At 40.0% G+C, this 13,706-nt stretch overlaps 1 protein-coding gene across 1 annotated transcript in view; it reads right to left on the bottom strand.

The window, feature by feature from the left end:
* CYYR1 (cysteine and tyrosine rich 1) overlaps positions 1 to 13,706 on the bottom strand; it is a 61,461-nt gene that overhangs the window by 17,396 nt on the left and 30,359 nt on the right. Inside the window, exon 4 of the mRNA XM_041414774.1 lies at positions 12,799 to 12,904. Within this exon, the coding sequence (XP_041270708.1) occupies positions 12,799 to 12,904 (106 nt within the window). The remainder of the gene's footprint in view (positions 1 to 12,798; positions 12,905 to 13,706) is intronic.

The raw sequence follows: 13,706 nt of genomic DNA, 5'->3' as shown, positions 1-13,706 counted from the left end.
GCGGGGAAAGGAAACAAAGACCTCCTAGTAAGAAAAGAAAGGGCTGTGCAGTCAAGGCAGGAGAGATGTAACAAGATTTCTAAAATGTAACAAGTAGCAGAAGCATAGTAGTTTTGCAGAAAAAAATTGTGATACAAGTGCTTGTTTTAGGGAAAAAAAGCTGATGTTGCTCTTAGGGACCAACATCATATATTATTGATATATTACTGGTTAGCAGTTATCGGAATTGGCTATCTAGTCTCATGCTATTCTAACCTGATAGTAAAAATATTATAAAAGTTATGTATACTTTTAATAAATGTTTCCTGACACACCACACCTGGGGACTGTGCCTCATATACTGCATCTGGGCTCACAGACTGAGAGAGGGATTAGCAGCCTCCATTCCAAACTTCTCTAAATTTAATTTTTTTTCTTTTTTTTTTCAAAGCAACTTCATTAATCAGCTAGTCCCATAGAAAACACAGGAACACTCTTGTCTTAAGCAAATATTTACTCCAGTACAGATATTTTTGTCCCATCAGGATCAATGGAGATGAGATAGTACCCTTCGACTGGTCTCGTGGCATTCTTGGTGGTACCAGAAGCGTGTCACACATCAGGCAGTCTGAACTGCCAACTCAATGAGATTAATCGGACTGTGCAGCAAATTTTCTGAGGTACAAAGTAAATTGCGCTTTCCCACTCTGGGGAAGGCAAATGGTAAATGAAAGAATAGAGTGATGGGAAGCAAAAAGGCAAATGGTACAATAAGCACACAAATGGAACAATAACTACAAAGTAAAAAAGGGGACTCTAAAAGCAAGTACATTGAAGAACCAAAGAGGCTAATATAAGAAAGAATTAATTGGTCCTCTCTGTGCTGCTGAAGATTTCTCCTTGTGCTTCTCAAACTTCAAAGGCTAGTCAAACTCGAAAGCCAAGCTGAATGCAAATGTCCTGATTCAACAAAACACTTCATCACTAAGAGTGAAACGTTTAAATGTGGCATGGGGTCTCCAGTACTATCTTGGGGTGCTTTTCTATTCCCTTATCATCTGCTATTTGCCCAAAAAAGGTTGCTGTAGCTTTAAGGTTGGTCCAGGTGAAGAAGGGAGCCTTAGGGCTCTTGCATAGGCTTTTTCAAAGCCTCGCTCCCCAGGTGTCTCTGGTGCAGTGAGGACAGTGCTTAGCTAGCTTAGGCAAGAAGCTGGGTTTTTCTTCCTTTCCCTGGCCTTGGAGACTATGGCAACAATCCTTCCATGGCCTTTGTTTTTTTCCCTGAACTGTTCGGTCTGATTTGGTCCAAGACCAGAGGGAACTATCAACTGCACCTTTGTTTTGATTTTCTTCTTATATATGTTATCATAGAGGCATTACCAACCTCTCTAATTGGCCCAGTTTTGGTCAGTGTCATGTCCATCTTCAGAGCCATCAGCGGTTGGATCTGCTGCACATGGTGGAAGCATTCAATACCTCCTCACAGAAGCCAACTCTGTGGCCATTCCACTACCAAAACCAGGCCATGCAAAACCAATATAAGAGGAAACACTCATTCTAGAGTGATTTTTCTCCTAAACTTGACTCTAAACTGAGACAAGCACTTAAGGGGATCAAGGAAAGCAGGAAAAGAAAAATTAGTAGTAGTATGTTCAATTTGGCAGAAGCAGCAGAACACCCTGAGTCTGGTATGTGACATAAGCTGAAACAGAAGGAGCTGGGGAGAGAGGCAAGAATTAACAGGATTTTGGGAACCAACACTCTAGATGACACAATCAGGTCTAATCCTGATGTCAACCTAAGGTGGCTCACTGATGTCTCTATAGCAATCAAAGTTTTATGAGCAGTGGTGTCCCATCTCTTGATTGTGCCTCATTTTTCAAGCCTCAATGTTTCTCATCCTTTATATGAATAGTTGTTCTGGTATAGGGCAAATATGGGGGAAAACCTCTAAAGGGGTTTCCTCTAGAAAGCAGATTCAAGCAGCCCCTCCCGCAACTGGTTCAGGAAAAAGATTTCCTTGGAGAAAAGTGGAAAAAACTTTATTTAACAGGCAAAGCATTCACTGGCACAAAAAAAATTAACAACATTAAACAGTAAAGCCTCTTGCTGCTCCAAAAGACATGACAAACTCAGAAAGCCCTCTTTCTGGGCTGTAGCTCAGCTCACTCAGTCTCTTATCCCTCTGGCACTGGAAATGCTGCAGCCCAGGTCTAGCCCACGGGTGCAAGCTGACAGTGCTCTTCTGGATTTTAATGTCACGATCTGCTAGTGCTAGTGGGGGTTGTGATGGTTCATTAACTGATTTCAGAGCGCAAAAACAACACTGAGGCGAATTCAGTATTAATCAAAACAAATGCACCTTTTATTGAGTGCCCACAGCAAATGTGATAGAAGGATTAGAAAGGAGATAAAGGATAGAGAAAGAGAGAGAAAGAGGGGGGGGAATATCGCTACCAAAGGAGAGGCGAAATCCTCGTGGTCCGACCAATAGATCCATCTTGTCACGTCAGGGAGAATTTGAAAGTCTTTGGTTAACTCAGGGGTCTGTTATAGTCCTCTGTCGGGAGGGGAACACGTACAGGACAGCGGAGAATAAGTCCATTGAGAAAAAGAATGGACAGTCCAGTTCTGAAACAGCACAAACCAGTCCTAGCAGTGAGTGGGACCCATTGTTTTCAGGATTGGTTTCTGTGGGAAAACAATCTTGATCCAGCGACCACACCTGCAGCCAACACTTGGCAGACATCCCGCTTCAGCCAGGCCAGTGCCCGTGTTAGAATTTTAAGGGTCTCAGTCTCAGTCCTTGGGGGTGGCTTCAATCTCCCTCCTTGACGATGGTCGTAAAGCAGATGAGGGAAACTTTGGACCATCTCATACATGGGTGTTCAGTGCAGAGCAGGTTTAAACAGTTCCAAGGAAAAGAAAAACCACAGTGCAGGGAACTTCTCTGCCTCAGCTAGCTAAAGGCTAACTAAAAGCAAAGGAGAGCTCTCTCTTGCTGTCTGTGTTGCAGACATCACAGTCCAGGAGAAGGATGCGAGGGAGCAAGTGCAGTTTCTGATAAACTGTGTTTCTTGTCTCCCCCACTTGGCTCTCAGAACCATGCAAAACTTATTTCTGGGCTAAACAGACAAAAGTGCAAAATTCATTTCTGGGCAGACACTGGGGATGCGAGAGCATCATAAAGTCACCCTAGGACAATAGTGAACATTCCAAACAGACTGGAAATTTGGGACAGGCACACTTTAGGAATAGGACAGCAATGTGGGGGTGATAGCAGTCACTTCCAGACACCTGACAGAAGAGCATACAGAATGCCATGGTGTTGTCACCTGGCACACACATATTCCCACCACAGAATGAGATCCCATTATGGGAAGCCACATATAAATATATGTGACAAAGACACATCCAGGCAGAGACTGAAAAAAGACTGATGGAGAATAGGAACACCAGCTGAGTAAGGTGTCAGCTGTATTAATGAGCAAATAAGTCACTTGCATTATGAGGAATTATAATCATTGCACAAGAGCAAAGTACTACGAGGAACACTAAAAAATTTTAAGACTTCAAAAGAATGGAGGAAAGCAAAACATTATTCTGTATAACGAAGAAACTAGAGAAAACAGGGAAAACTATGAAGGTGTTTCATCAGTTCGATTTTTAAACTTCTTGGACAATTGGATCCAATGGACAACCTACACTTTGAGTGACTTTCTTTGCAGTTTTGCTATTACATACTTCAGCTATATTTGTCTGTCTGAACAAAACCCCCATGATTTATCAGTCATGGAAAGCATTTTTACCTGTTTCCAATGGCACCCTCTTGTCTACAGCACTGAACAGAAGGTAAAGTCGATACGAAACCCACAGAGAAAGAGAATACAATGACTGGTGTAGATGGATTAATGGAGTAATTTAATGGATGCATTTCTTAAAGGCTCTTACACATTTCTTATGACTTGCCAGCTTGTGAGTAATGAAGTTATGTGATCTTCTAGCTACTTAATTATTGTAATGCTTCTATAATTGGTTTTTGATAAGGAGTTATTTAATAATTGTTGTATCGTGCTCTTTGTTTTATTAGTAGGTTTATGGTTTGATTTGTGATTTGGTGGTTTTCTGTGGTGCTGTTTTCCTTTTGTCTCCGCCTTTTCCCAGTTATTTTGTCAGCTAGTTTCTAGTTTCTATTTCTCCAAACTTTACTTGTTTATTGAAACCGTTTTTCCTCCCTTGGAAGTTTATTGGTTCACTATTGTTATTCCCGCCTAAGTTTTTTACTCCCAACTCTCCTGATTTGTTGAAAGTTGTGCCTTCCCCTGACTTTCCCCCACATATAAGTCTTTGTTTGCCCCTTGATCGGGGTCCCAGGCGAGGAAAAGGGGAAGTCTGCCATCAAATAAAGTTTCCCTGGGACCCGTGTGCGCTGCCTGTGTTTTATTTTGCGCCAAAACAATTGACACCTGGGATTCAACGGAGCTCCAGGGGGAACCTGCCACACCCCCCTCTTGTCATCAGCTAGCTGGGGAAAGAGAATCGACAAATAATCACTTTTTTCACATTCTATTTCTACCCTCCTTTATCACATAGATAATTAAAAAGAAAAAGATTTACCGCTTCTCTTTTTCTGATCAGAGAAATCATGTGGATAAAGTAACATGCCTTCATGTTTTCTAAGCTCTTCATTTCAAACAACAAACATCTGTTTAGAAACTGAAGGTTTTGCTAGACTCATTACCAGATTACGTGTGGTATGAAGAAAGACCCTATTATAAACAGCAATTTTTCGAAATGTAGAGAAACAGATAAATTAAATCCTTCAACTGCAAAAGAGCAATTTATTGAAGTTCTTTTTCCTATTTTTCTCCCTTCAGAAACAAGGTTCAGGAGATTTCAGAAGGTTTTCATCAGTAATGAGCATCTCAGCAGAAAGCTCATAGATTTAAAGCACAGAGTTTGTTCCTATTTAATTGTCAAAGGGGACAGCCACGTTTTAATTTTGCCTTTTCCTCATTTATTAATTGCACAGAGAGCTGTTTCATTTAGCATATTTAGTTCCTTACAGAATCAAACTCAACAAAATCAAAATGTAAATCCTGCTTGAGCTATGACAGCTCAGACTACTGGCAAGCAGTTAAGTCTGAGTTTAAATTCATATCCAACACAGAAGTCATAATCATATAATCTGCTTTTCCTAGCCTTATAGCTGTGCTGGATTTCCACAGAGGAACATCAAGGCTGCAATTTGGATTGCCTTTGACTGGCATTCTGCACCGCGCTTCTGCTCAGCCTCAGTGGACACGGGCAGAGAAAGATGATATCTTTCCCAGATTTCTAAAGAGCTTCACATCTTTCTAATTAATCAACACCACACATGTGTGACAACATTCATAATACAGAAAACAGATTCTTCTTTCTTCCCAGAGGACAAAAAATTGTTCTGGATCCCCAGCTGCCTTGAGAGAATGTAAGTCTATGAAAGTTGACAATTATTAACCCAGATATTTGCCAGCCAAGGATCTCCCTTAGAGAGTTTCAAAATAATTTCTCCTCTCCATAGCATTCAAATTACTCTTACTGTACTTTGTCCATGTAAAACTATAGTAAGTCAGAGAAGACATAATTTCTCCAACTCCTACAGCACTGTACCAAGGAGATAACCACACTGCAACCCAGCACAGACTGAACCAAGGAAAAGTGTGAGGAGCAGCGCAGATGGGCTGTGAAGAACTGACCATACCCACATTTCCCACTCCCTGTGCCACTCAGAGTGGGGAAGAAGAGGAGCTGGGGATAGAGGAGTGAAATTGAGCCTGGGATAAAGCCTGAGGGAGGAGGGGAGAGAAGGGGAGAGTTTTAGTCTTTGTTTCTCACCCTCCGACTCTATTTAGTTGGCAATAAATCAAATAAATTTTCTCCTGGTCAAGCCTATTTTGCCTATTAGAGTTTCAGCCCTTCCAATGACACATTTATAGCCATCCAGGCTCTGTTCCATGTGCTCAATCAGGAAGACTCTGAATTGCGTCTTTGGCAGACCTCTGGCATAGTATCAAAGTCCCAGGGCCAGAGGCATGAAATGTGAACTGATAGGTAAATTTAGTTTTACATACTGTCCCAAAGTGCTTTAATCATGGGAAATTTTGAACATTACCATTAATGAATAGGAAACCAATTTTATTTTAAGCAGAGTCCCATACAACTGCCATGTAGACACAGAACTATCCTCAACCCATTTGTTGCTACACATGTTTACTGTGGGATGCCTGAAAGCATCGAATTTTAATTATTTGAAATCTTCAGTGAATGTTAGGCTTCCTGAATTTCTTTTATTCACTATGAGCTCCAGAGGCTACGTCTCTATAGTCTTAACTCTTAAAATGCCAGTTGTCTCCTTTGGTGCACTCCTCCTCCATACCCACTGTCAATATTGCCATATCAAATTACTTACCTTAAGGAATATTGCTCCCTTCAGGAATAGCGGTCAGCTGCTTTTCCCAAAGGTACTATTGGATATAAAGTACTCCACATCAAATGCCACACTTAAGACACGCTACACACACCTTTTTCCTCAGTTTTGCAGGCCAAGATATGCGCACAATTTTTATGCTAAATGTGTTCTCTGCCTCTTTTCCTCCCATTGTCTGCATGCCTTCCTTCCTGGCTGTATTGCACATCCCCTAGACTTAAAAAAAGCAGCCCAAAAGCCACCCAGAACCTCATCTCTTCCAACATACATTAGTTGCACGCAGATAACACGTTAATTAAAAAGGCTGTTGCATCCTTTTGCACAGTAAGATTTTTCCCCCTCCCTTCTCACAAACCACCATCTCACTATGTGTAATGAGATTACAGTTCTCTCAAGTATTTTTTTTTACTTTTTCTTCAAGTTACTTTTGAAGTTCTTGCAACCATGTATTTTGTTTCCTTTTGTGTTGTTTTTCTAAATAACAGCTGCCTTAAGAGTAAGACATTTCTGAAGACAAAGTTTATGAAGAAACTTTGCCATGTAATGTAGCATGCCAGCTTTCTTCTGCTTGCGCCAATATTCCAGTTTACTCCCCTTAAAGACTTACCCAGGGAAATACAGACCAATCACATGGGCTGAATATTTTATCAACAGATTTTCTTAAATTTGGTGGGCCAAATCCATATATAAGTCCTCTCATTGCCACTGAACATTCAGCTGGCCCAGCAGTACTTGTTTGAAAGAACTGGTGGACTATTTGTCCTCTTTACTCCATTATTTATCTAAAATTTGGGATTATTTCACACCAACTCAGAGCTGCTGGCCATGAAGTATTGTGGAAGAGCAAAGGCAGCGCCCAGAACCACCCCTGACAGCATGCTGATGCTGAACTGATTTTTGCCTTTTTTCTTTTAGATATTCTGTGTATTCTTTACACATATATTTGTAGCTCTGTTATTGTATTCATAGCCTAGCTCCAGTACTTTACCTTACCCTACCCAATGGGCAGAAAGCAAAACACATTCCAAAAGATTTCAAGCTGGGGTCCAAGGTTCCTATCCTATCTTGGTTCTTCCTGGCAACCAAGGCTGAGACTACCTCTTCCAGGCACATTTTTATAAACAAAGTTAATTCCCTATGTAGAGAAGGGAGGATTTGAGAAAGAGATGAACTGGGGGAATTACCTCACCAATTATAATTTTAATTGGTGATTCTTGTTAGATATGCTAATGTGCAAAACCTATAAAAATTGTACACACATTATGCTGTGTGTGCATTTTCGGCATTTTCCACCTGGCAAACTGTGAACCTAAGAATTCTTGTACAGGTAATCCCTTTTTATCATCCTTTGTCTGGCTCGCGATTTAGGACCAGCAAGAAGGCATTTGATATCCTCCTACTGACTTCCCTGTCCAAAGATCTAGTTGTGGCCCAAAAGCTATCTATGTGCCAAGACAAACACAAGGCACAATGTGGAAGAAAAAAATTTAGCTGGAATTTAGCCCTCAGAAAATCCACTAGGATAAGCATAAGGGTCAGACAATTTAAAGCCTCTTGAAACCAAATAAAAAAAGCACTGTCAAAACTACACTCAAAATTGGGTCCTGCAGAAGAAACCCTCTTGTCCTGACACCCATCTCTGGTGTCAGGAGCTCTGGGGCTTAAGGCTGGAAGTAATCATCAGATGTTTCCAAAATCTCTGAGAGAACAAAGGCAAAATGCTGTCTGGTCAGGATGGGAGATACTTTTCAGCAGTCACTCTGTTGTGGGCAAACCTGGAGCACCTGTCACAGAGGAAACATGCTGCTAAGTCACCTTAGTCCTCAGCCTGGTAGCAAAATGCAGCAGCACAGGAAAGCCAACAAAAGGTCAGTCATAAGCGATTCAATAGCTTAGAAACTAGATTCTGAGAAGGACAGCCTGAATTTCTTGACTTCAAGGGCCAGGATGATGCCAAAGGCTGGGAAGGATGTCTCCAAGCTTGTCTTTCTAGTAGGCAGTGGCAAGATGACCAGGAGAAACAGCCTGAGCACTAAAGCATCCCTGTGCCTTTTCCTTAATCTCACAGACACAGCCCTGTAATGTTGCACAAGTCTCAGTATAAATCTGTAACCTTCCCAGGCAAAAAAAAAAAAAGTTTAGAAGAGCTAACTACGAAGCACAAGATGCCAAACAAACAGAGGAAATGCTTATGTATCAGGAAATACTGACAGGCTGTAGCTATTGAAAAATCACAGGAAAGGAAATATAGCTGCAACATTAATACTGTAACGACTTGCTCTGAAAGGTTATCATGAAGGGGGAAAGAAGGAGAAGGAATGTATTATTTTACATTAGAGATGCTCATGAGATTACAGGTGGCTCACTCACAGACTTTGAACGCTTATAGATTATACCTGTACTCCAACTAGAACTGGACTTACTCATACAGGCTCTGAAACCCCAAAAACTACAGTGAGTGGATAAATCTGCATCTGCTCTTCATGCATAGAAATTAAAACATGTTTATCAGAGATGCACACAGCCCGAAGGATGTTTGCTGAAAATATCTTCTAACTTAAAAAACATCCCTGGTATTCTAAAAAGATGATGATTTCTTAAATAGAAAATTCTAAAACCCTACATGCAATATCTCAACGTTGAAACTTGTTTTAATGAGTGAAGAGTTAATTAATCACTTAAAAGGTACAACCTAAGCAATAATGATCACTATCTAGTTACACTGATTTTGTTTCAAAATCACTATATACATTATTGCTGGTGTTCATAGTCTGTACAACTGCTGGCATATGGACCTAAAAAGAAAATGAGTGAGAGGCAGGAAACAAAACAGAGAATTGTTTAAAAGGTACCTATTGCATGCCAAAAGTATTTCCTAAAACTAAGAGAGAGTTATGCTTGTGAAAAAACAAACCCAAAACCATCCCAAAGAAGATAAAGAGCAGAAACACTAGAAAGACACGCAGATTTATAAAGAATAGAGAGAACATAGAAACTAGTGGTAGGCAAATGAGAAAGTGCAAGCAACCTCTACAGAAGCAGAGACAAGACAACACTGAGGACTATATGTGTTTCATGCAGTAAAAAGGCACCTCTGGAAGCAACCCTGCAGATCACATCTATTTGGTGCAGAAAGTAGGATCAAAAATTTTTATGTTGAAAGGCATAAAGGATATTAAAAGAACAGTATCAGGACACATAGTGTCTTGGATTAAATTAAGCTCTTTTAAATATTTCAATACAGAATTATCAACAGAAAGACACAAGCAGAAAGGACACTAGTGACCATTTCCAAATTCTAATGCAATTTTATCAGTTTGTTATTTGGGAGTGAGGCAACATGAAACTTCTCGCACATAATTAAAGACCAATATAGTGCCCACAGTGAAAAGGGAAGGTTATTCTTATGGAGCATAATTAAAGCCACAATAAAATCTTTTGCAATGCAACTAAATCCAAGGTACTAGCCTCAGAAAATAACAGTTTGCAGGCTTAAATCAGCAGACTTGCTTTGAAGGCTGTGATTTACAGATTTAGAGATGGACCAAATTGCTGAATTCATTTATGTTTTCTGTGACCATCAGAGATACCTGCTTCAAAATAGGTACTCAAAGAGAGGTACAGGTAAAATAGTCCTAGCAAGGATTCTGTCAAACCCTGTGTGCAGCCCTGCCAGCCATACTTAAAGAAGGAGGTGAACACATGAGACGGAGCTCAAAAGAAGGCCAAAGATTTGATCCCTGAGCTGGGCAAAACAAAACAAAGTAAATCTTACATGTGAGGCTGACAGAGTTCACCCAGCTCAGCAATATGGTTGAGAGCTGTCATGATGACTGTTTAAGGCCACATTTCAAACTTGCACAAAAGTTAAGAGTTGACAGTAGGAATTTCAACCTTCACTGTAAAATTTCCCAGTGCTGTTAGTAAATGAACTATGGAACAGTTTACCAGGATAGATGGTCAACTCATTAATGTCTGAAGTTTTCAAAATGAGATTACATGTTTAAAGAAGACATGTCCTGACCTGCTTTTAGGAGAAAAAAAAAAATCTGTGACTTAATCATTCAAAATTCCGGGTCAAAGGAGTATAACAACTGCTGACTGATCTTCAAGTCTATGCATTGGAGTATTTAACCATAAAAAATTAGAAGGATCAAATGTCTCCTTCAAGATGTGTTGTGGCAAACAGCACTTGCAAGAGCCTCCTCTAGTATTCAAATCCACCCAGATATACACAAACCCTTCCAAATGTGTCAGAGCCACTCACACTTCAGCTCTAATTCAATACCTACTTACATTTGTTAAAGAAACATACCAAAGACAAGGTGTCAACTTGGTGCTGAAGGCATGGTTTCAGCATTTCAGTGGTCGCTCTAAAGAAGCCCCTGGTCAAGGCCTTCACAAAGCACAGCTCTGACATTAGGCTAGACAAATGCTAGCTATGCACTCACAGAAGTGAGAGATTAAATCCATTTGTTCTACAGGAAGCCTCCTTCTTATAATGTGATGTCCTATGCTCTTGTGTCCATCACACATGGTCTGGAACAAGGTATTCAGAATGAGAAACTCCTTTGATGCTTGTAAATTGAAAAACAATTTTGAAATGAAAAAATAGAACAACAAATCAAAGCAAACATTCACTCAGTAATCAGGAAAAAAAATCACGTGTCATTAAACAACAACCATCTTAAATACATGCTTTGTCATTTCCAGATGAATGAAGGATTCTGGTGTTCTACCATAATTTATTTACTTAAGCCCAGGAAGCATATGATCTGTTTTAAAAACTGTGGATCAATTCTATATTAAAATACCATCACTCTGCCTACTCCTTCAAAGTGCTATAAAATATACTGATGGGAACACTGGAATATTCCCCAGGTACCATGGCTGAAACAAAACTTGCATCAGAGGAGTCTTTCTAAAAAAAAAGCAATTATCACCATCCCACTCAGTCTTCTCCAAGTACCAGGCAGTCCATATGCGATGTCATTTTTATCTTCTCTGGTTTTAGTCAAGAATATAAACCTGTAATAGATGAGTAATGCAATGACTGACTCTCACAACTTACAGACAAATATCATGTATTTAGGTCAAGAAAAAGTTTTACAGATTTAGAATTATGTTTTACCCCTTTACATTGTTATCAAGAGACAGCCAGGGATGGGACATCTGGGAGGGTTGGCTTGTCACTATGGTGACATCTGACCTCCAATCAGGATTTGAGGAAGTAATCTCCACCACAGGACAGCAAAGAAGGGGTCTATGTACAGCACCTTGGAAGGGTTAAAGGGTTAAAAAGTGAAACCTCCATTGTGTGGGTGAGCACATGGTGGGAAAATCCTTTGCTCCCAGTGCAGTAACATTTTCTCTATTCAGTCTTCTGTTGTATTTTTTTTATAAGGTTTAATAAACCTTACTAAAATTATTAAAAGTGAGTAGCCATTTATCACAAACCAAAAATAAGTCACAGACTGTAGGCTAAGGAAATTACTAGTGTAATTGATGCAACAGAAGGTAAAATGCCCTATCATGAAGAACCACATTTTATGTTTCATTTAGGTTTGCCCTTGCAAAGTTGAATGTACAACTTGTGAGATGTGACTTTAGTGAAGGCCAGAGTCAGGTCCATTAGCAGGTAAGCTTCTCTTCTTCCTCACTGATGCAAAGACAAACAGCTGCACTAGAGCCTATGTTTTTTAATCAACAGTTTATTCCTACATTTTCCGCTAGACAGAAAATATTTGTAACCACTTCATTTCATCTGCCCTGTTTTTTAAAGCACTGTGAAACATGCTGTTCATACAACATTGTTAAAGGATCGGATTACTCTCACCTAGAATCTGCTCAATAAATTCCACCAACAGCCAAAACATTATTTAACAAAAATAAACTAGTAAATAAAAGTGAAAATTAAAAAAAAGTACTCAAAGCAATATGAATTTCAAATCCAAGTAATTTGAATTACTATTCAATCATTATCAACTCAGTGTGAGAAACCATTTCAACAAAACACACAAGATTTCTATTCACAGATCTTTTCAGCTCGAGCTTGAAATAAAGTTCTCACTATCTCTAAAGCTTAAATCCAGAAATTATATTACTGTACACAAAATAAGGACAGAACCCACAATTTTAGCAAGCTTTCTGGTATGTTTCAAAAATTCATGTAACATGAGACCTCAAAGGAATACCAAAGATTGTTACCAGCAAGGAAAAAAACAAACCAAACTGAAACAAAAAAACCCAAATCCTGCCTCAGTTTATTGCCAAAACATAGTTTTGCCACAGCAAATTTACACTGACTTCATGAAAACAGCACACCTTTTTTTAAGTACAAATATACTCACGAAAAGACATTCCCAATGTAGGCATAATATGAACAGCAGTAGGGAGTAGTCCCATCACAGCAGTAAGCCTTGCAGTCATTATCACATTGAGCCAAACAATCTTCTGCTGAATAAAAATAACACTCATGATGTCCAACATCAAAATCTTGTACAGCACAGCTCTGAAGAAAATGCAATCTAACAGTTTCATACAATCACAGCACTGCCCTTGAGGTGCGATCTGACTCTGTAATCCTAATGGCAGCCCATTCCCACTCATTCTGCATTTCAGACTTAGGTGCTTTCCATATGGGTATTCCATAGCTGGTCATATAATTTCCTCCTTATACTTAATCCTTTAAAGTTAAAAAAAAACATTTTGAAATGTCAAGACATCAGAGACCAACTTTTTCCATCCCAAAAAGGAGTCCAGAAGAAACCTGACTCTGGGCTGCCTGTCTTGTTGACCTGGAGGGTGGCAGGAGGGAAGGAAGTTGTCTGAGAACAGGCTATTTCTCCTAGTCCCTGCCCAGTCCCAGCCTGGGGCTCCCTTATCCCTTGCCATCTGGCATCAGCTCCCCTCACTGTGCTCCAACAGCAGGGACATGGCCAGTGTAGCATGGCAGTGTCTGGCACAGTGGCCAGCAGTGCCCTCTCTGCCCCACTGAGGGCACTTGAGGCCACGAGTGCTCTCAGCCACAATGCTCTGCTGGAAAAGCAATCTGTGAAACAACAATAAGAGAGCTCTTTACAATTAAGAAACATAGAAGAGCATATATCTTTTTATTCCTATGAGAAGCTATTTTAACAGTATCTACCTCTTCTACTGTCATGACATTTAGTGTTTTCAAAGCCCTAAGTCAGGTCCCCCCAAGAAGACAACACTGTACTGCCAATGCACTGTACTGCCAATGCACTGTAAAAACATT

Source organism: Onychostruthus taczanowskii, unplaced genomic scaffold, assembly GCF_017590055.1.
Source record: "Onychostruthus taczanowskii isolate IOZ18803 unplaced genomic scaffold, ASM1759005v1 scaffold47, whole genome shotgun sequence".
NCBI classification, from domain to species: domain Eukaryota; kingdom Metazoa; phylum Chordata; class Aves; order Passeriformes; family Passeridae; genus Onychostruthus; species Onychostruthus taczanowskii.
Note: the sequence above shows the minus strand (reverse complement) of the source record. Positions and strands in the feature narration are given on the sequence as shown.